At 60.0% G+C, this 22,380-nt stretch overlaps 1 protein-coding gene across 1 annotated transcript in view; it reads left to right on the top strand.

Moving 5' to 3' along the window:
- The window catches only part of CSPG4 (chondroitin sulfate proteoglycan 4), a 34,301-nt gene extending 19,121 nt beyond the window's left edge, over positions 1-15,180 (top strand). Inside the window, exons 3-10 of the mRNA XM_028099940.2 lie at positions 778-4,317; positions 5,623-6,105; positions 6,501-6,677; positions 8,334-8,532; positions 8,613-8,747; positions 8,876-9,042; positions 12,852-13,035; positions 13,346-15,180. Of these exons, the coding sequence (XP_027955741.2) occupies positions 778-4,317; positions 5,623-6,105; positions 6,501-6,677; positions 8,334-8,532; positions 8,613-8,747; positions 8,876-9,042; positions 12,852-13,035; positions 13,346-15,180 (6,720 nt within the window). The remainder of the gene's footprint in view (positions 1-777; positions 4,318-5,622; positions 6,106-6,500; positions 6,678-8,333; positions 8,533-8,612; positions 8,748-8,875; positions 9,043-12,851; positions 13,036-13,345) is intronic.
- Positions 15,181-22,380: the final 7,200 nt, after the last annotated feature.

The raw sequence follows: 22,380 nt of genomic DNA, 5'->3' as shown, positions 1-22,380 counted from the left end.
TGCCATTGCTTCTCACTGCCACAAGGTGTCACTGTTGAGCGAAGGCCAGGTACAGCCCGGGACTGATGCTCTCCCTCTCGGCCAGGTACCAGGATGCCTCAGCCCTGTGGAGGTGCTCCATACTTGGACTCCCAAGGCCACAGTTCTTAGTGCTCTGCTCTTCCAGTTCCCATACTCTGCCACCACCCATTCTACCATCCGGTCGTGGGAACACCACACCAGAGCCAGTTCTGCTGCCAATGTTGTAGAGACAGAACTGCATTCTCCTCTCCCCGAGGATCCCTCATCCCAGATCCAGGAGCTTTTCTTTATGCAACCTTCAACACAGTGAGCACCCGGAATTGGGCTCTCCATCCCTGAGCAGTGAGCTTGGCTGCCCCTGTGGCCCCACGGTGTTCAGGGGATTCCCAGGTGCTCATTATTCCAGGGGTGAATCTTCTGGATGCCAAGGTGATCTTCTGGTGGCTCTCCCCCATAGGAAAGTTGGGGAGAGTAAAAAATGCAGACTGAATCTCTAGGAAAGCATCTTGCTATATGCCAGCTCTCTGATTCCCATCAGGGACCCCAGAGCCCATCTAGACCTGACTCAGAGATCACTTTGGTGAGTGTTTGGGGGATGAGTAGAGGTGGTAGGAAGGAGACAGTGGTGGCCTGAGAAGCCCCTGTCCCAGGACCTCCACTCTGGGGACTTTGCTGTGGCAGACCCGCTGTGTTCTTACAGTAGAAGCAGATGAACTCAAAGTGCTGCCCCACTCCCATTCCTCCATCTTTCCCCAGGTCAGACTCACCCTGGGCCAGGAGGAGCTGAGGCTGCAGACCCCAGCTGAGACTCTGCTGAGCAACTCCGCCCTCCACACTGTGGAGCTGACCGTTTCAGACAGCGAGGCCTTGTTGTCCGTCGATGGGCTCCTGAACACCTCAGCCCCCATCCTGGGGGCTCCCCTGGAGGTCCCCTATGGGATCTTCCTGGGGGGCCCTGGGAGCCTTAGCCTGTCCTACCTGAGGGGAGCTAGCCGGCCCCTGAGGGGTTGCCTCCACGCTGCCACCCTCAATGGCCGCAACCTGCTCCGACCCCTGACCCCAGGCGTGCACGAGGGCTGTGCTGAAGAGTTTTCTGCTGATGACAGTGTGGCTCTGGGATTCTCTGGGCCCCACTCACTGGCTGCCTTCCCTGCCTGGAGCACTCGGGAGGAAGGCACCCTGGAGTTTATACTCACCACTCGGAGCCAACAGGCACCCCTAGCCTTCCAGGCAGGGGGCCGGCATGGGGATTTCATCTATGTGGACATATTTGAGGGCCACCTGCGGGCTGTGGTGGAGAAGGGCCAGGGCACAGTATTGCTCCACAACAGCGTGCCTGTGGCCGATGGGCAACCCCATGAGGTCAGCGTCCACGTGGATGCTCACCAGCTGGAAATCTCCGTGGACCAGTACCCTACACGGACTTCTAACCGTGGGGTCTTCAGCTATCTGGACCCACGTGGCAGTCTCCTCCTGGGGGGGCTGGACACCAACTCTTCTCGCCATCTCCAGGAACACCGCCTGGGCCTGGCCCCAGGGGCCGTCACTGTCTCGCTGCTGGGTTGCATGGAGGACCTCAGCATCAATGGCCAGAGGCAGGGACTCCGGGAAGCCTTGCTGACGCGCGGCATGGCGGCCGGCTGCAGGCCGGAAGAAGACGAGTATGAGGAGGACCCCTATGGCCCGTATGAAGCTTTCTCCACCTCGGCACCTGAGGCTTGGCCGGCCATGGAGCTGCCTGAGCCCTGTGTCCCTGAACCAGGGCTGCCTCCTATCTTTGCCAATTTCACCCAACTGCTGACCGTCAGCCCCCTGGTGGTGGCCGAGGGTGGCACGGCCTGGCTCGAATGGCGGCACGTGCAGCCCACACTGGACCTGAGCGAGGCCGAGCTGCGCAAATCTCAGGTGCTGTTCAGCGTGAGCCGCGGGGCACGCCACGGTGAGCTCGAGCTAGACATCCCCGGTGCCCAGGCACGGAAAATGTTCACCCTCCTGGACGTGGTGAACCGCAAGGCCCGCTTCATCCACGATGGCTCTGAGGACACCTCCGACCAGCTGATGCTGGAGGTGTCTGTGACGGCCAGGGGCCCCGTGCCCTCCTGCCTTCGGAGGGGCCAAACTTACATCCTGCCCATCCAGATAAACCCCGTCAATGACCCACCCCGTATCATCTTCCCACACGGCAGCCTCATGGTGATCCTGGAGCACACACAGAAGCCACTGGGGCCCGACGTTTTTCAGGCTTACGACCCAGACTCCGCCTGCGAGGGCCTCACCTTCCAGCTCCTTGGCACCCCCACCGGCCTCCCCGTGGAGCGCCGAGACCAGCCTGGGGAGCCAGCAACTGAGTTCTCCTGCCGGGAGCTAGAGGCGGGCAGCCTCATCTATGTCCACCGAAGTGGGCCCGCCCAGGACCTGACGTTCCGGGTCAGCGACGGGCTGCAGGCCAGCCCTCCCGCCACACTGAAGGTGGTGGCTGTCCGGCCGACCATTCAGATCCGCCACAACACAGGGCTGCGCCTGGCCCAGGGCTCTGCTGCCCCTGTCTTGCCCACCAACCTGTCGGTGGAGACCAATGCTGTGGGGCAGGATGTGAGCGTGCTGTTCCGAGTCACGGAGGCCCTGCAGTTCGGGGAGCTGCAGAAGCAGGGGGCAGGTGGGGCCGAGGGTGCTGAGTGGCGGGCCACACAGGCATTCCAGCAGCGGGATGTGGAGCAGGGCCGCGTGAGATACCTGAGCACTGACCCGCAGCATCGCACCAAGGACACCATGGAGAAGCTGGCCCTGGAGGTACAGGTGGGCCAGGAGATTCTGAGCAATCTGTCCTTCCCAGTGACAATCCAGAGAGCCACGGTGTGGCTGCTGCGGCTGGAGCCACTGCACACTCAGAACACCCATCAGGAGGCGCTCACCACAGCCCACCTGGAGGCCACCTTGGAGGAGGAGGCAGGCCCCAGCCCCACCACCTTCCACTATGAGGTGGTCCAGGCCCCCAGGAAGGGCAATCTTCGGCTACAGGGCACACGGCTCTCTGACGGGCAGGGCTTCACCCAGGATGACCTGCAGGCCGGCTGGGTGACCTATGGGGCCACGGCCCGCACCTCAGAGACAGTCGAGGACACCTTCCGCTTCCGTGTCACAGCCCCGCCGCACTTCTCCCCACTCTACACCTTCCCCATCCACATTGGTGGTGACCCGGACGCTCCCGTCCTCACCAACATCCTCCTCTCAGTGCCCGAGGGTGGTGAGGGCACCCTCTCTGCTGAGCACCTCTTCGTCAAGAGTCTCAACAGTGCCAACTACCTCTACGAGGTCATGGAGCGGCCCCGCCATGGGAGGCTGGTTTGGAGGGGGGCGCAAGACAAGGCCACCGCGGTGACATCCTTCACCAACGAGGACCTGCTGCGGGGCCGGCTGGTCTACCAGCATGACAACTCCGAGACCACAGAAGACGATATCCCCTTTGTGGCGACCCGCCAGAGTGATGGCAGTGGTGGCACGGCGTGGGAGGAGGTGCGGGGCGTCTTCCGCGTGGCCATCCAGCCCGTAAACGACCACGCTCCCGTGCAGACCATCAGCCGCGTCTTCCACGTGGCCCGGGCTGGGCAGCGGCTGCTGACGACAGACGACGTGGCCTTCAGTGATGCTGACTCCGGCTTTGCTGACGCTCAGCTGGTACTGACCCGCAAGGACCTCCTCTTCGGCAGCATCGTGGCCGCGGAGGAGCCAACGCGGCCCATCTACCGCTTCACCCAGGAGGACCTCAGGAAGAGGCGGGTCCTGTTTGTGCACTCGGGGGCCGACCGTGGCTGGATCCAGCTGCAGGTGTCTGATGGGCAGCACCAGGCCACCGCGCTGCTCGAGGTGCAGGCCTCAGAGCCCTACCTCCACGTGGCCAATGGCTCCAGCCTCGTGGTCCCTCAAGGAGGCCAGGGCACCATCGACACCGCTGTGCTCCACTTGGACACCAACCTCGACATCCGCAGTGGGGATGAGGTCCGCTACCATGTCACAGCCGGTCCACACTGGGGGCAGCTGCTCCGGGCCGGCCAGCCAGCCACGGCCTTCTCCCAACAGGACCTGCTGGACGGGGCCATTCTCTATAGCCACGGCGGCAGCCTCAGCCCTCGAGACACCCTGGTCTTCTCCGTGGAGGCAGGGCCTGTGCACACAGACGCCACCCTGCAAGTGACCATTGCCCTAGAGGGGCCACTGGCCCCACTGCATCTGGTCCGGCATAAGAAGATCTACGTCTTCCAGGGGGAGGCAGCTGAGATCAGAAAGGATCAGCTGGAGGTAAAGGGCGAGGGGACGGGCAGAGGTGCTAGGCCAGATGAAGGGGACCCTTCTGATGAGCCCTCATGCCAGGTGTGCTTGGATGTTCGGGGATGAGCCTGAGGTGACTCCCAGGTCGGGTGTATGTCCGCGCCTTGGGTATGCACCTGTACACGTGCACGGGGGCATGGCTGAGAGTTTCTGGGGGAGTTTGTGTGTCTGCCTGTGAGTTATGTGTGCCTCCACATGTCAGGTGCACACACGCACATGCTGGGCTGACCGTGCAGATTCCTGGGCCCCACCCAGACCATGGAATCTCTGAAGTGGAGCCCGAGAATCTGCCTTCTAATAATAAGTTCCCTGGGGGATTTTCATGGGTACAGACTTTGAGGACTGGAGGCCTTGGAGACACACTTGTTTGATCTCCAGGCTCCTGTGTCCTCAGCTCTTTTCCCAGACCCCAGACCAGGCCTCAGGACCTGGAGAGAGCTGCTGACCATCCAGGAACTTCACAGAGCAACCACAGGCCTTCCAGCAGGCCTACTGACCCACTGTGTGACCTCAGGCCAGTCCTTGCCTTCTCTGCCACACTGCCGATTTCTGAGCCCTTCTGAGCGGTTTCCGGCTGTCTGGATTTGGGGGCAGACTGTGACTAAACATGTCTGGCATCAGAAAGGCTTTGCCATGAAGGAGGCAGCATTTGAGCCAGGCTTTGAAGAGTCTGGGGTTTCAGCAGCAGGGAATGAGGGGACAGTATTCCGGCCAGAGAGAACAGAATTCTGGAATACAGACAGTATTCCAGGCAAAGGCACCGGATCAGGAGTGTGAGTTGGGGGTGACGTGTAGCCTTCTGTAGCTGGCCCATCAGGTGAGGGAGCCCCCAGTGGCCCTTGGGCAGGACCTGGGTTTTCTGGCCCGATAATGCCTGTAGTGTGTGGCGCCTGTGCCTCTCAGGAGGATGGCGCGCCATCTGGTGGTGAAGAGTAGCAATAGCGGGGGCAGGGGCTGCCTCTGTGTATGTGCGTGTGCGGGCGTGTTATGTGTGAGATGTGCGTGTGTGTCTTGTGTCCACACGTCAGTGTGTGCTGATATTGCACGTCCGTGTCACTGAGTTTGGGGGCGTGTGACTGGGGGTGGGGACGGCGCGAGCGTGCAGCCCCCCGCCCCCGACCAGCTGCATGTCTGGGTGGTGTCTGTGTGAGCCTGAGTGCGCGTCTGTGCGTCTAAGCAAGCAGTGGTGTCTTGCGGCCCTCCCCGGGAGACCGAGCCTGTTCTGACCACCTAGGGACCACGACAGCTTCCCTCTGTGACCCCCCCATTAACCAGGCAGCCCAGGAGGCAGTGGCACCCGCGGACATTGTGTTTTCGGTGAAGACGCCCCCGCGGGCCGGCTACCTGGTGATGCTGTCCCACGGTGCCTCGGCGGCAGGGCCACCCAGCTTGGACCCGGTGCAGAGCTTCTCTCAGGAGGCGGTGGATGCCGGCAGGGTCCTGTACCTGCACTCCCACCCGGAGGCATGGAGGGACACCTTCTCCCTGGATGTGGCCTCAGGCCTGGGTGCACCCCTGGAGGGTGTCCACGTGGAGCTGGAGGTGCTGCCTGCTGCCATCCCCCTGCAGACGCAGAACTTCAGCGTCCCTGAGGGCGGGGCCCGCACGCTGGCCCCTCCACTGCTCCGCGTCACCGGGCCTTACTTCCCTGCGCTGCCAGGCCTGGAGCTGCAGGTGCAAGAGCCACCCCAGCACGGGGCCCTGCGGAGAGAGGACGGTCCCCGAGACGGGACCCTCAGCGCTTTCTCCTGGAAAGAGGTACAGCTCCAGGGAGGCCCTGGGCGTGCAGCCCAGCTCTGGGCGCAGGGCGGCGGCGGGGTGGGGGGGGGGGTGTCGTGGGCACTCCCTGTCTGGGCCCACCACTGAGAGGAGGCAGGGCGTTCCCACGGAGGGAAGTCCTCTGCTTTAGATCCCTTTCGTCACTCCCTCCTCTCTGGGCATCTGGAAATGACTGTCCCATCCCCCTGACTCCTTCGGTCCTTCACTCTGGGAGAAACGGCTGTTCCCATTTCCACCTGCAGGAACTGAAGCTCTGAAGGAGTCAGGCTCCCCTCCCCCAACCCAAAGGCAGAGCAAGAAAGGTGCTGGGCTTGAGACTCACGCAGCTCTCGGGCCTGCTGGGGCCTGACCTTCAGCCTTGGGCCTGCCTGCAGGTGGAACAGCAGCTGATCCGCTATGTGCACGATGGGAGTGAGACGCTGACAGACAGCTTCATCCTGGTGGCTAATGCCTCAGAGATGGACCGCCAGAGCCAACCTGTGGCCTTCACCGTCACCATCCTGCCCGTCAATGACCAACCCCCCATCCTCACCACAAACACAGGTCTGAAGGTGAGAGCAGCCTGGGGTCACCTCCTACCTCTCTTCCCAAAGAGAGGCCCAGCACATAGCTTCCCCTCTCTGAGCCTCTGAGTTTCCTTCTCTGAAACGGGGACCATGCCACATGCCTCACTAGGTTGTTGGGAAGAGAGAAGAGTTATTGCACTGAAAATAGGACACAGGTATGAGACTTTGTTATTGAACACTTATAAGTGCAGTAGGCAGCCTTGTGAATGGCCATCCTTGGCCCTGCTGTTCCCTGGACTCGCCCTCAGCAGGAGACTTTTTCTCTGGCTCAGGACCAGAACTCTTGAAGAAAGTTCTTTCAAGCCCTTAAAGGTGGACTCCAGGTGGAGAGTGGTTAAACTCCTCACTTGCACCCACAGCAGGTGACGGCCACACCTTGGCTTCCCGAGCTCCTGCCCCTTACATCCCGCAGAACAGCAGTACCCTCACTCAGCAGAGGTCAAAGCTGAGGCCCAGGCAGGTCACAACATTTCTCCACGGTCACAGAGGTAGTTACTGGTGGAACAGAAAGGGCATGGCTTGACCAAGATCACACAAGATAGTGGATGGGCAGGGCCTTGATGCCAGCTTCTAGGATCAACAGGAGCCATGGAAGGATTCAGAAGAGAGGTGACTTGGGCTGTCTGTGATATGAGGCACTGGACACCTTCAATGGTAGAGGATGTACCTGAGGGAGCAGTGCAGCGGTGGGGAGGACAGCAGAGCAGGGGGCGTACGGACTAAGGGCTGCCCTGGAACCACAGGCAGGTGGCGCTGTGTGGCATCTTGGCCAGCAGGTGATGCTGTCCACCGTGTTTGTGCCAGGCGCTCCACGCGGTGGTCCCCCCCTCCAGAGCTAGACCTGGGGGTAGCCTGGGGCTGGGAGGAGGTACCCTGGAATCACAGAGGGCTTGGTTTTCCCCGTATGGGAGCCCCTCCCCGAGGCTGCCCAAGCTGCTAACCCAGCCAGAGTCACGTAACAGGATCCCAGAAATGGGATCCTACCCTGCTGACAGGCAGGAGGCCGAGGGGGGCTGCTCTTCGCTCTGAGCGTGGGGAGGGGCTGCCCACACCCCTCCCCCACCTGGTTGGGCCTCGGGACTACACTGAAAACACCTGAGCTCTCATGGCAATGTTGTTTCCGTGCCAAGGGACAGGGGCCAACTCTCAGCCTCTCCAGCCTCTGTGCTTCCCATGCCCTCCCTCACCCGGAGGGGGAGCCCATTCATAAGCATCCGGGAGAGGCAAACTCACCATTCCCGGAGCATGCCCAGCCCATGCCCAGACTCACTATGGAGGGTCTAAAGGGAGACCCCCGCCCTGCCAGTGAGACAGAGCCACTTAATGATAGCGGCATAGGCAGTCAGGGCTGGGTGGGGGGGTTCTCTAAAGGGAGAGAACTTGTGAGGGTTAAGAGCTAGGGGCTTCCTGAGGTCGGGGACATGGGCTGGCCCTGAGAACAAGCAGGATTAGCGCAGAGAGAAGGGAGCCTGGGCCCTGGGGTGACAGGGGAAGGTGAATGGGGTGGAGGGCCCTTTGTGAGGGGGAGCCCAGCCTGGCCCCGGCCTGAGCTGCAGTGTGACGGTGATGGCCTCGGGGCCAGGGAGGAGCAAGGTGGGAGAGCGTGGTGGGGACAGAAACTTCACAGGCCTGTGTCCCCAGATGTGGGAGGGGGCCACGGTGCCCTTCCCTCCGGAGGCTCTTAGGGGCACAGACAGCGACTCAGGACCGGAGGACCTGGTCTACACCATCGAGCAGCCCAGCAATGGGCGGGTGGTGCTGCGGGCAGCGCCAGGCACCGAGGTCCACAGCTTCACCCAGGCCCAGCTAGACGGCGGGCTCGTGCTGTTCTCACACAGAGGTGGGTACTCAGAGGTGTGGTGCCCTGAGGATGGGGAGCCACCATGGGCCAGCGAGACCCAACTCCACCCCCATCCACAGGCGCCCTGGACGGCGGCTTTCGCTTCAGCCTCTCCGACGGGGAGCACACTTCCCCCGGACACTTCTTCCGCGTGACGGCCCAGAAGCAGCTGCTTCTCTCCCTGGAGGGCAGCCGGACACTGACCGTATGCCCAGGTGGGTCTGCAGAGCACAGCATGCCTTGAAGGCCAGGTGACACGCCAGGGTCACGCTGCTTCACCAGCAGTCGCAGACCTCGCCCTGGCTCCCGGTCCAAGGCCAACAGGCCCCTCTGCCTCTCACAGGGTCAGTCCAGCCGCTCAGCAGCCAGAGCCTGAGAGCCAGCTCCAGCGCAGGCACCGACCCCCGGCACCTGCTCTACCGTGTGCTGCAGGGCCCCCGGCTGGGCCGGCTGTTCCGTGCCCAGCAGGGCAGCACTGGGGAGGCCCTGGTGAGCTTCACTCAAGCCGAGGTAAGGGCCCAGCTCTCCATAGCCACCACGTAGACTCCATTCAGCCCCGGGTGACCCGCTCTGCCTGTGGACGTGGTGGACGTGGTGGACGTTGGCACCGCTCCCACATCGTGGGTAGCAGACACTCCCTGGCCACACCACGGCCCAGGCTGTGCCTGCCTTGCCCTCCGGGAGCCACCAGTCCGGTAGGCAGAGGATGCAAGAGATCCCGGCCCAGAGCAGGGATAGGGTCCTGGGGCATGGCTTCCAGAAGCTGCAGTTGGACCTTAGGAGCTGGAGAGGGTGCTCTGAGTCAGGGACACTATAATACTCCCGTGGCTAGCAAGGGGCCGTACTTGGTTCAGGGGTGGAGTTTGACACGAAGGCAGCTGTTGGGCTTGTGAGAGATGTGAACCCGGGGCTCAGGTCAGAAGCCAGCAAGAAGTTGAGCGGATCCTGGGAGCAGATGAGTAGACAGAAGGCAGCCGAAGAGGTTGAAGTGGGAGTGAAGCTGCCATCTCTCTTCCGGGCCTAGCTGTCCAGAGCACGCCAGAGGCCACCGGTTAAACACTGGAACTCTTAGCCATGAGAAGAGGTATACTGCTAGGTTGCTGGGGGCACAGGGCTCTCTGTGCCAACTGTGCCGGGGCGGGGGGCGGGGGACAGGCAGCCATCGCTAAAATCAACACCCCTTCCAAGTGCAGGAGGTACTTACTGTGAGTGCCTGGCAGCCTTGGCTCTCTCCAAAGGTAGAGCAGGTGGGGAGCTTTCAGGCATCAGCGAAAGAGGTGGCCCTAACAAGGGGTACACGGCAAAAGGTCTCACGTCGGCATCCCCCGGGCCCAGGTTTTCTGTTCTCATGAAGTCCTGGCTTCTGCCCAGGTCTCCTTCCCACACTAAGAGATTCAGCAGGCTGGCGGCTACAGCAGCTGGACACCCTGAGTCCCTGGGAGCCACTGTCATCAGATGCCCAGGAAGGGGGAGGGAAGAGGGCCAGGCCTTCCGGGTCCCGCCCCAACCCACAGTGCTTTCCCCACACCCCTGCAATACGTGGGATGAATGTGAATGGCCACCAGGGGCCAGGATGGCAGTGCCACCCTGGGAAGCTAGGAAGAGGCTTCGTGGCAGAGACTTTGTCCTGGCTTTGGGACAGGGGCAGGGCAGGACTGGGTCATGTCTTGACAGCACCATTGTCCTGCAATACTGAGTTGGGTGGGGCAGGGATCAGGTGTCCCGTTTTGCAGACAAGGAAACTGAGGCTTACGGAGATCAGGTGACTATTCAGAGCACACAGCTAGTAAGAGGCAAAACCAAAATCTGACTGCTAGTCCAAAATTTCTCTCACTAGAGGACACCGCTTGCTCCCAGAGCTCAGAGACCCCTCCCCACCTTGCCTGTGATTTGCCTCACCCCCAGTCAGGCACCTCTTATCCACAGAAGTTCCTGCAGGCATCCATCCTCCCACCCCACTCCTGGGGGGTCTCTGCTTCCTGCCACCCTTCAGCCCGGGCCAGAGGTGGCAGCTCACGGTCCCTGCGGGCCGCGTCTGGCCCACAGATGTGTTTCATTTGGTCTGCACAAGGCATTTAATATTTTTAAATTAATGGTCAACATATAACCTTTAGGGGATTTCACAAATACACACACACACACACACACACACACAAGCCTGATTTCCAGTTTCTTTTTTTTTTTTAAGATTTTATTTATTCATTTGAAAGAGTGAGTGCAAGTAGGGGGGAGGGGCAGAGGGTGAAGCAGACTCCCTGCTGATCGGGGAGCCCAACATGGGGCTTGATCCCAGGACCCTGGGATCATGACCTGAGCTGAAGGCAGACGCTTAACCATCTAAGCCACAGGCGCCTGTGATTTCCAGTTTTTTAAAAGGCTCTGTTCCGTCCTACAGCAATCAGCTGAGGAGTAGCCACCCCTTTCACCCAGGCTCTGCTCCCCCTTTAGAACCGAGGTGATCCCCCTTTAGCGTATGGGTGGCTCCCCTGTTAGATGGGGCACTGCTCTCCAGGTCATCACTACCCTGCGGTCCTAGAGTCTCCCACACGCTGGGACCCTGGGTTCCATCTCGGTATTGCGCAAGCCCTGTTTTGCTGAGAAGAGGAAATAGATAAGCCAAGGGGACACATTTGGATTAGCAGGGGGAGGGAGCATACTTCTTCATGGAAGTGAGGAATATCCCCGGGTGTTTACCAGGCAAACAGCCCCGGAGAACAGCAGGTGTGGTGGCAGTGGGTAGGAGGCGAGGTCACAGGGCTAAGGGGTCAGACTGGGATCTTTGTGGTCAAAGGAGGAGACACTGTACTATCTGAGCAAGAAGGACAGTAACCTTACTTACATTTTAAAAGTCTCTCTCTGGCTTCGATGTTAAGAACAACTGTAGGGGAGGGATCGGGGCCAAAGCTGGGACACAGGAGGCTATGGCAATAATCCAGGCCAGAAGTGATGGCATGGGAAAGAGGGAGGAGTCAGGGATGACTCCAGGGGTTTGGGCCTGAGCCACTGCAAGAACAGAGCTGCCATCATGTGAAGCGGGAGGACTAGCAGAGGCGCGCAGGTCAGGAGTGGGTCTGCTGCAGGCCACCTTTGAGCCGGCCCTTAGACATCCACACCGAGCTGCCAGAAAGCAAGTGGAAATGTGAGTCTGGAGTTCGGCAGAGAGCAGTCTGGGATGGAGACAGAAGTAAGGGGTCATCTGCAGAGCTGACCTAGGAGGACACGTGGGATGTGCCTGTAGATAGAGAAGACTCTAAAGGCCAAGCTATAGGCGTTGGAGAGAAGAGGGGGGAGCACGGAGTCTGTGAAGGAGCAATTAACGAGGCAGGAGGAAAACAAGAGAGTGGGACACGCTGGAAGCCAGCGGATGGTAGAGGAAGCAATGCATAATTATGTCCAATGCTGCCAAGCAGGTGAGTAACACGAGGCCCGTGAACCCACCGTTGGATCTAACAATGCAGACGCCGTGGGCACCCTTGGGTGAGAACAGGAGGAAAAGCCTGGGTAGACTGCACTCACGACAGCATGCAGGAGATTATAGACTATTCTTTTTGGAGTTTTGCTAATGGAGAGCAAAATGGGGGAGAGGGGTGACAAATTTGGTGGAAAAAGTGAAGTCATGAGTCTTCTCTTTAAGAGGGAAGAAAGGGGGTGCCTGGAGGGCGCGGTCGGTTAACATCTGAGTCAGTTTCGGCTCAGGTCGCGATCTCAGGGTCGTGATCTCAGGGTCGTGGGATCGAGCCCTGCATTGGGCTCTGTGCTCAGCACAGAGCTTGCTGGAGTCTCTCTCTCTGCCCCTCTCCCCTGCATGCGCACAGGCTCTTGCTCTCTCAAAAACTAAATAAATACATCTCTAAAAGGAAAAAAAATGGACGTGGAAGAGAGAATAACATGGTTGAGTAATGATGGGAATGTTCCCTTTTGGGGGGAAATTGTTGCCATAGGAGAAAGAAGGAAGATGGTAAACTGGTGTCTTCAGTGGGGAAGAGGGGCGGGGACCCAGGGCGGAAGTGGAAGGACCAGCTGTCGGCAGAAGCGATAGAATACTGCTTTCCCTGGGGGCTCAGAGGCGTGAGGTGATTTGCCTGAGGTGGCAGAGCCCAGATAAGGCATCGGGCTCCAGGGCCAGTCTCCTCACTGCCGCATGACTGCCCATGTGACCCACTGGTGAGGGAGAGCACAGGTTACAGCTGTGGGCCGGGGAGAGCCAGGAGAGTCGAGAGTGAAGCTGGGCACGGAGGGCTCGTCAAGGAGCCTGGAAGGGGCTCCCGGGCACCGCGGGCTCAACCCGCCTCTCATCCCAAAACGGGGTGCCTCCACAGGTGTATGCTGGGAATGTTCTATATGAGCACGCGATGCCTCCTGAGCCCTTCTGGGAGGTCCACGATGCCCTGCAGCTCCAGCTGTCATCACCCCCTGCCCCCGATGTGGCTACCACTCTTGTTGTGGCTGTGTCTTTCGAGGCTGCCTGTCCCCGGCGCCCCAGCCGCCTCTGGAGGAACCAAGGTGAACCGCATGATGGGCTGGCACAGTTGGGGGGACACTGGGCGGGTCCAGAGACGAGGGGACACAAGGCCGGGGTCAACAGCGCCCATGTCAGTCCCCAGGACCTGGGAAGTTAAGGGAGGGTGAGAAGATGGGGACACTTCGAGGTCAGAGAGGAGACGTGATCCTCATCCTCCAGGGGACCCTGAACCCCACCCCGGGGGACTTGGTCTGAGGGAAAAGGCGCAACCTTGTCGTGGGGGTCCTAGTCTGAGGCTCTGAGGCCTATCTTCAGTGGACAGGACCTTCATAGCCTACATCCCACCCCCAGGTCTCTGGGTCCCCGAAGGCCAGCGGGCCGAGATCACCACGGCCGCCCTCGATGCCTCCAACCTCCTGGCCAGCATTCCGTCACCCCAGCGCCCAGAGCATGACGTACTCTTCCAAATCACACAGTTCCCCACCCGGGGCCAGCTGTTGGTGTCCGAGGAGCCCCTCCACGCCGGCCGGCCCCACTTCCTGCAGTCCGAGCTGGCTGCAGGGCAGCTGGCCTATGCCCACGGCGGCGGGGGCACTCAGCAGGATGGCTTCCGATTCCGTGCCCACCTCCAGGGGCCAGCGGGGGCCTCCGTGGCGGGACCCCAAACCTCAGAGGCCTTCGCCATCACCGTGCGGGACGTGAATGAGCGGCCACCTCGGCCACAGGCGTCCGTGCCACTCCGGCTCACCCGGGGCTCCCGCGCGCCCGTCTCGCGGGCCCAGCTCAGTGTGGTGGACCCAGACTCGGCGCCTGGGGAGATCGAGTACGAGGTGCAGCGTGCCCCCCTCAACGGCTTCCTGAGCCTGGCAGGGGCCGGCCCAGGGCCCGTGACCCGCTTCACGCAGGCCGACGTGGACGCCGGGCGGCTGGCCTTCGTGGCCAACGGGAGTAGCGTGGCCGGTATCTTGCAGCTGAGCGCATCCGACGGGGCCAGCCCTCCCGTGCCCGTGTCCCTGGCCGTGGACGTCTTGCCGTCGGCCATCGAGGTGCAGCTGCGTGCGCCCCTAGAGGTGCCACAGGCCCTGGGGCGCTCCTCACTGAGCCGGCAGCAGCTGCGGGTGGTGTCAGACCGGGACGAGCCGGACGCTGCCTACCACCTCATGGGGGGGCCCCGGTTCGGGCAGCTCCTAGTGGCCGGGCAGCCCGCCGCCACCTTCAGCCAGCTCCAGGTAGACCAGGGGGAGGTGGTCTTCACCTTCACCAACTTCTCCTCCTCTCGTGACCACTTCAGCATCCTGGCACTGGCCCGAGGTGCCAACGCGTCAGCCACAGTGAACGTCACCGTCAGGGCTCTGCTGCGCGTGGGAGCGGGTGGGCCGTGGCCCCAGGGGGCCACCCTGCGCCTGGACTCCACTGTCCTAGATGCCGGCGAGCTGGCCAACCGCACGGGTAGTGTGCCCCGTTTCCGGCTCCTGGCGGGACCCCGGCATGGCCGCGTGGTCCGCGTGCCCCGGGCCAGGACGGAGCCCAGGGACAGCCAGCTTGTGGAGCAATTCACCCAGCAGGACCTTGAGGATGGAAGGCTGGGGCTGGAGGTAGGCAGTCCAGAGGGTCGGTCCCCCGGCCCCACGGGCGACAGTCTCACTCTGGAGCTCTGGGCACAGGGTGTCCCCCCTGCCGTGGCCTCGCTGGACTTTGACACTGAGCCTTATGATGAGGCCCGACCCTACAGCGTGGCCCTGCTCAGTCTCCCCGAGCCTGCTCAGACAGAAGCAAGGAAACCAGAGAGCAGCACCCCCACGGGGGAGCCAGGCCCGTTCACCTCCAGCCCCGTGCCCACCGTGGCCAGTGGGGGCTTCCTGGGCTTCCTGGAGGCCAACATGTTCAGTATCATCATTCCCGTGTGCCTGGTCCTCCTGCTCCTGGCACTCATTCTGCCCCTGCTCTTCTACCTCCACAAACGCAACAAGACAGGCAAGCACGATGTCCAGGTCCTGACTGCCAAGCCCCGCAATGGCCTAGCTGGTGACACCGAGACCTTCCGCAAGGTAGAGCCGGGCCAAGCCATCCCGCTTACAGCGGTGCCCAGCCAGGGACCCCCACCGGGGGGCCAGCCTAACCCAGAGCTGCTGCAGTTCTGCCGGACACCCAACCCTGCTCTCAAGAATGGCCAGTACTGGGTGTGAGGCCTGGCCTGGGCCCAGATGCTGATCAGGCCAGGGACAGGCTTGCTCAGGCCCCGGCCCCATTGCTCCCATGCCCTGGCGCTGTCTGAGTATCCCCAGAGCCAGAGATACCTGGGAACATCTACGGTGGAGGGTGCTGGGAGGAAGTCCCAGGGGTCCGGGACCAAATAGAGTCAAGAGCTGGAATCTCCCCAGCTTTCTCCATGCCTGGAGAACTGCAAGGGGGCGGGCCAAGGTCAGAGGCAGGCTTGGAGTCAGTCCCCCTGCCCTGGAGCTAGTTTGGGCTGTCAAAACCAGAACGACCTCCTAGATACGTCAGGATTCTGGATCCTGGGTGAGTCACAGCTGACCCAGGCTGCTAAGAGGACAAGGAGAGGAGAGGGTCGGGGGGATAGACAGGGATTCCTGGCTTTTCCACTCCAAGCCAGGCCTCCCTTTGTCTCTGCCCCAGAGTTGATGGGAAAACTTTTTCCCCTGGTTTTTTAGGGAGATGGTATTCCCTGGAGTAGAGGGCAGGAGGAGGGAGCCCCTCCACTCTCTAGGAGACATAAGCCAGTAGAATAATATATTCAGGGTGCGAGATGGGGTGGGTTGCTCTGGGGATGGGTTTATTTAAGGGGGATTGCAAGGAAGCTATTTAACACAGTGTCGAGCTAGCCCAGGCTGATGGAGCCCCTGAGAGTGTGGGATGGAGGAAGGTCTGAGGCCAGTTCACACCCAGAGCCCCACCTTGACAGGCTGAGGTTATGTAGGCAGTATGGGTCTGTGGCCCCGGACCAGGCCTAATATCCACCTGCGGAGTGGGCAGGGTCTCAGGCCGGGGGCCGCTGCAATGTCTGTGCTCGCCCAAGGACTGGGGGGTGAGCAGCTGGGGCACTCAACTCCATGGGGCCTGGATAAATGGTGCTGTGGAGGTTCTGGACAGCTGTGTGTTATTTGTCTGACCATGCACTGGGCCCTTGTCCACACCGGGCTGCACCTCCCTGGGGCAGGCTGTCCCACCAGGCCCCAGCCTGCACACTGGACAAGGCCACAGGAACCCTAAATTTCCACCTCCAGGGGCCTTTCAAATCTTCTCTGCCCCCACCTGTGTAGGCAGGTGGGCCAGTCTTTGTGGGATGGGACCAAAGCCCTTTGGGTTAGTAGAGATAGGCTAGGCCCCCTCCAAGGAGCTCAAAGAAACAATGAAATCAGGAGATGTGTTCAGTGTCCCAGCCGTAGATTTCTTAGCCTGAGTTTTGGCCTCCACAACCTTGTCCCTCTGCACCTACCTCTCAAGCGGTTGGAGTGGCAAAGGTCAGGAGACAGGGGGCCATAGGGATCCCAAGGCTGGGACCTGGTGCTTCGGGGGAGACAAGAGGACCACCACTGGTGCCTTCCCTTGGCTCCCTGAAGATTTTCACAAGGAAGATTTCTACTGGTCTCCACCCCCCAACAAGAAGACCAAGAAAGGGTGCTCCCCCTCAGGGGATGGCAGGGTAAGCAGCAAGGATTCTGAAAAGCCAGCTGTCCCGAAAGGCCGTCCTCTGGCTAGAGAGGGATTTGAGACACAGGGTCTCCATAAGACCCTCTATGAGCTACTAAGGAGTCACCACCTTCTGCCCCTCTCCCTTTCGAAGGTTATGGGCAATGAGGACAGATTCTGGATCCCAGGTGATACTGCCTGGCAGTAAGCTGAAGTCCTCAGAGGAAACGCAGCGTGGGAGGTGTGGGAGCTCCGGGGTGTCAGAGCCCCGGGGCCTGAGCACAGCTAGATTGGGGGTGGAGGGCCCCAGCCAGCCTTTGACAGCTGACCGGTGTCTGGGGAGCAGAATCACCTCTTCCCTGTGTCTCCATATCGGTAACATCTGAACCAGGAACTAGGGCAAGAGAGGAAACTCCCTCCTCCCCACTGTGCTGCCCTTAGAGTACCTGCCAGGACGCCTCTCAGCAGCCCCTTCCCATGCCGGCATCCCCCAGATCCTCCTCCACTCACAAGATTGGGGCAGGTCACCTGGAATCCTGGCATATCACTGCTGAAAGGGCCCCCAAGGGACCAGGGGCAGGCTGAGAATCAGAGAGTGTGTTGTCCAGTCACACACAGCCAGGCAGCATTAGAACAGACCAGACCCCAAGGCCCAGCCAGCTCTTCTTGCCACACTGAAGAGCCTGCCCCCAAGGCCCGTCGCCAGGGCCCATAGATGGGGACCCCCATAGAGATCCCTCTACACCAGAAGCTCAAAATCCTGGCCTGGCTTCCTGCTACAGCCTAGTCTCTCTGGCACCCCTCGGGCCAGCCTCATACAAGGGGCCCTGCCAAGGGTGTCTCCACACCACACCCCACGGCTCTGCCTTGCCTCTTCCTGGAGCTCGGGGCCGGGTCCTCAGGGCCCTAATATCTGGCGCCAGTCTCCACCCAGGGCGACCAGTTTCCCTGGAGTGTAAGCCGAGACAGACCCGCCAGGCAGGATCTGGCCTCATCTCCTATTTCCCGCCGCCCCCACCCAGGACTGACGACACCCTCTCTGTTCACTCAGCCCAGCCTGCCCTGCCCCCCCCCCCCCCGAGAGCCGGCACAGGCTGACGCTGCTCCAGCTCCTTTCAGCCCGTGCTGGACAGTGGGCTAGCACCCAGGGCATTGTGCACGCAGCGCCATGAGGACCTGGGAAAGGATCTTCCACTGGAACGCCAAACTTGGAACCCATTCTAAATGTGGGGCCCCAATTTATGCAAATCCCTTGCAGATTTCAGATAGGCACCCAAGGCTTAAGGGGATTGCTATCCACTTTGCAAAATAACTCACTATCCCCTTACTTAAGAAGCTAGCTCCTCCCAGGCACTGAGATAGAAGCCAACCTGTGCACAAGAGTTTAAGAATATCTGGCAGCACCCTGACCCTCTTCTTCACACACACACACACACACACACACACACACACACACACACTGCACTTATGCACACAGCTGTGTACCTTTAGACCTTCAGACACAGAGCACACACCTGCCTATGTAATACACCCGCCCACACATAGATACAGGTGCACACACAAGGTCGGAGCTAAGTACTCCTCACCCGTGGGCCCCCCACAGTCCTCAGAGCTGGCCATGTGGAGCCAAGGGCTAGGACTCCCTGCCCATCCAGAGACCCAAACTGACATCAGCAGAGCCAGGAAGTGGAACCACAGCAGGAGAGGGTGTGGGGAACAAGGGGCTGGCCAGAGGGCCCAGTTCTTGGGGTCCCCAGCTTGGAAGTCCTGCCCACCACCCGAGATGCTTTAGCCTCTTAGATGCTAAAGAAGGGGCTCCCTTGATCCCCTCTCCTCATGCTAGGAGCTGGCCCTTCAAGTGGAGCTGCTATGGCAGCTGTGGACCCCACAGAGCTGGAACCATCATCCCCCAAGAGGAAGCACGAGACATGGATCTCCCCCCCACCCAACTCCACCTCTCCCGATGTGGGTGGGAACTGCCAGGGATGCTGGCATCTTCTTCTGGGCCCTGAAGATTCAGGATCTTAAAGGAATGGAGGTATTCCAGCAGCTCCCAGAGTGCTCCGGTTAGGTCCCCCGTTCCTTGCCAGAACAGGTGAGGAAGCCCTGGCAAAGGGATGGAGCCAGGATGGGAACCAGACCTGCTGGAGGCCTCTCTCCACAGCCCCTCTCCTACCCGAGGTGCCCTCGGGGTTAACACCATCCCTGTCACTAAACCGCTAGGATTAGTGGGGCATTGGCAAGGGCATTTTGTGCCAAAAATGCTGTGGGAGATGCCCAAAGGAATCCACCCAGCCCTTCCGAAGAGTCCCAGACATGCCAGTGAGTAACTACCACACCATGACGTGTGCCCTAACCCAAGGCGTGTCAACAGGCTGCTGAGGGGAAGCCCAGCGTGGGAAGGCAGCTGGCTCTGCCTGCTTCCTTCTTTCCTGAGAGAGTGTGGCGTCTTTCCACGGAAGGGATAGGCATGCGGCTGCTAAAGCTGAGCATGCCCAGCTACCTCGTGGTCACCTTGCCCTTCTCAGTGTTGTGAGGTACAGTACTTATTTATGATAGCTGCTGTCCTCATTAAGGATACCAGCTCCTCAGGGCGCCCGGGGGGCACAGCCGGTTAAGCGTCCAACTCTTGATTTTGGCTCAGGTCATGATCTCAGGGTGGTAAGATTGAGCCCCGTGCTGGGTGTGGAGCCTGCTTAAAATACTCTCTCCCTCTGCCTCTTTGCCCCTCCCCTCCTTACGCACGTGCTCTCTTAAAAAAAAAAAAAATGCCACCTCCTCAGAGGGCCGCCAGGGTAACTGATGGGTTGTTGTGCTGTGTTCCTTCACAATGCAGATGTCCTAAGACCCCCTGAAGACAAAAGTAACCCTTGGTCAAATCGACCTATGGCCAAGAAGGGACTTTTCTACCCAAACACAGCCTCAGCTGGGGGCTCAAGGAACTCCCATGCCCCTCAACCTGAGCACTGCCAGCTCCGTCAGCCCAAAGCCTAGAGCTAATCCCAAGGCTTCCTTTGGATGCCTTGTGAGGTCACAGAGGGCTCAAGTGACCCTGGGTCCTGAAGGTCTAAGCTGCATGGGCTAAGTCTTTGTTGCTCAAAGTGCAGTCCATGGACCGGGAGCACCAGAAGCATGTGGGAGCTTGTTAGAAATAAGAACTCCAGGGACGCCTGGCTGGCTCAGTCAGAAGAGCGAGCGTGCGACTCTTGATCTCAGGGTTGTGAGTTCGAACCCCACGTTGAGTGGAGAGATTACTTAAAAATAAAATCTTCAACAAAGAAAAAAAAATGAGGACTCTAAGGCCTCACCCCAGATCAGCTGAAACAGACTCTGCATTTTGACCAATAGTAAAGTTTAAGACACTTTGACTTAGGTCCTCCACCACCAAATGGAGAAACAGAGCTGAGAGAGGCAGGGACCAGGCCAAGATCATACTAAGTCAATGACAGAGCTAGAAAGAAGTCAGACCCCATGATCCAGTTCCAGAGTTTTGTCTTTCAACTCAAGCTGTCCATCCTTCTTCCCCACACTCTTCTGAAGTCCCTATGTCCCCTGCAGATTTGGGGGGACAGGGTTCTATTGTGGGGATTCCTGCTCAGGGGCCTCCACTGAGGACGAGAGGGAAGCAGAGGAGGACACGGCTGGAAGCCAGGCCTGATCCAGTGGGGAGAGTCTGCAGAAGCAGCCCACTTCCACCCTCACCTCCCAAAGACAGGTTCCCTGGAAAGTGCAGCAGGCCCCTACCACCCTGCCTTCTGCAGTCCAGCTAGTCCCTCCCTCCCCACCTGTCCGGGTTCCACCTGCAGAGGGAGGGACAGAAGGAGGGGTCTGGCCAAGGCCCCCAGTCAGTGCACTGGGTCTCCCCCACAGTAGAGCATCAGCAGGCAGCAGAGGAAGGACAAAGAAGCTACCTGTCAGGCCACTGCGCGGGCCCGGTCAAGAAGGAGGGCATGGGCCTCCCACAGCACTCTGTCCTGTCCTGCAGGGGTGGGGAGCAAGGGAGGCTGGACCACTACCTGTCCCTTCTGGCCCCCAGAACAAATGCTGTGGCCCCCCAGCCAGTGTGCTGTCTTGGTGCTGTGCGTGCCTTTGGGGCCCCCAGCTCCCCTCCCCTCCCCTCCCCTCCCAGGCTGCTGAGGCCCCCAGCCCTCTGTCCTTGCAGTAAACATAGGTCAAGGCTGTGTGCCCATCGGGGGCAATGTCCAGCCGGGCCCGGGGCTAGGTACATAGCTGATGCTCGGTAAACATCTATTGCCAGCATATAGCCCCTCCTTTCCCACCGTCCAAAAGGTCTCTAACCATGATCCCACCCAGACCCCGTATCCTGACTTCCCATCTGGTTCCCCTGGCTTCCCTCATCCCTAGGAGTGCTAGCAGGGCTCCCAACCACTGCTCTGGCGCCCAGACCCCTTCCAGAGCCCAGGCAGACCTGGCCCCAGGTCCTAAGTTTCTAAGGAGCAGGTTTAATCTGTCCCTGCCAGACTCTTGAGCACTCACTTCTTCCTCCATACTCACCAGCGGCTCCCTCCTACCAGATAGATACCTGGGGTCTAGCTGCTCAGAAGCACATGGGCAGAACACTTGGACCAAATGATATGTGGGAGCCTACCACCGATGGAATCAAGCTGATTAAATGGGACAGGAGGAAACAACCCAGAACCGCCTTACACTCACCTTCCCCTGTCGCTACAGGTCCTCCTCAGAGCTCCAGGAGCCACTGGCCACTGTGCCCGCTGTTCTAACCACTGTAGCACTCACCTGATCCCAACCTTCAGAGACCAGCCAAGGGTACCCCCACCTTTACCTGACCCAGAGGACCCTGCATTCAGTTCAGGTCTCAGAGTCCCAGCCTACCTCCTGAGGCTCAAAACCCTTCCAGATGCCAAAGATGCATCTTTCAACAGTGGGATTCCCAGCACCTAGAGAGGCATCAGGGCAAGTGTGGGTGAACCAGGGATGCTGGACATGCTGGCCAGGGCAGAGACGTCCAAGCACCAGAGAGCATCAGAGAGAATCCTGCTGGGTCTTGTTGGGGAAGGTGGAGCCTTTTCTAAAGGGCTGTTGGTTGAGCAAGCAGGCAGGTGGGTGAGGCTGGCGGAGCCTGAGCTCTCCTGGAAGGCTGTGAGTCAGGGCACAAGGGCTCCTCCTGAGTCAGCCCTGCTAAAAGGTTGTCCTGTGGGCGTGGCTCCTGAACTAGGCAACTGGGGTGGGACCAGTGGACCCAAGAAGGTTCCAGGCCCTGGGAATTCAGCCCCTCTGCCCCATGAGCTGCCTGAGAAGCTCAGGCTGGGGATAGAAGCCATGAACTAAAGGCGGAAGGGCAGTGATGGTGATTGTGCCTGCCCAATGAACTTGTACAAGTCCACCCACCTGTGGATGGGATGTTTGACCCTAGCAAGTACGGACCCAGGCCTGGGAGAGGTAGCAACCTGCTTTCTGCCTACAGCCCTGCCTCCTGTCTTCATTTCTGCCCAGTTTCCAGTTCCTACTGCCAGGAATGGTACGTGATTAGCCAGAAGCCCCACCCCCTGCCTGAATTAGAACCTCTCGAAGCAGTGCAACTGACCAAGGCTGCTTTTCCAAGTGTGGTAAAGCTCTTAGAACAGCACCAGGCACATAGGAAATGCTCAATAAACATTGACTATTATCATTAGTGCTGTTATGATGGTGGTTATTACTGAATCGCCTAGCATATGGCTCTGGCATATTGTAGAAGCTTAACAAATGGTCAAATT

This window comes from Eumetopias jubatus, unplaced genomic scaffold (genome assembly GCF_037043125.1).
Source record: "Eumetopias jubatus isolate StellerSeaLion01/CBP00866 unplaced genomic scaffold, mEumJub1_p1.0 scaffold_7, whole genome shotgun sequence".
NCBI lineage: Eukaryota > Metazoa > Chordata > Mammalia > Carnivora > Otariidae > Eumetopias > Eumetopias jubatus.
Note: the sequence above shows the minus strand (reverse complement) of the source record. Positions and strands in the feature narration are given on the sequence as shown.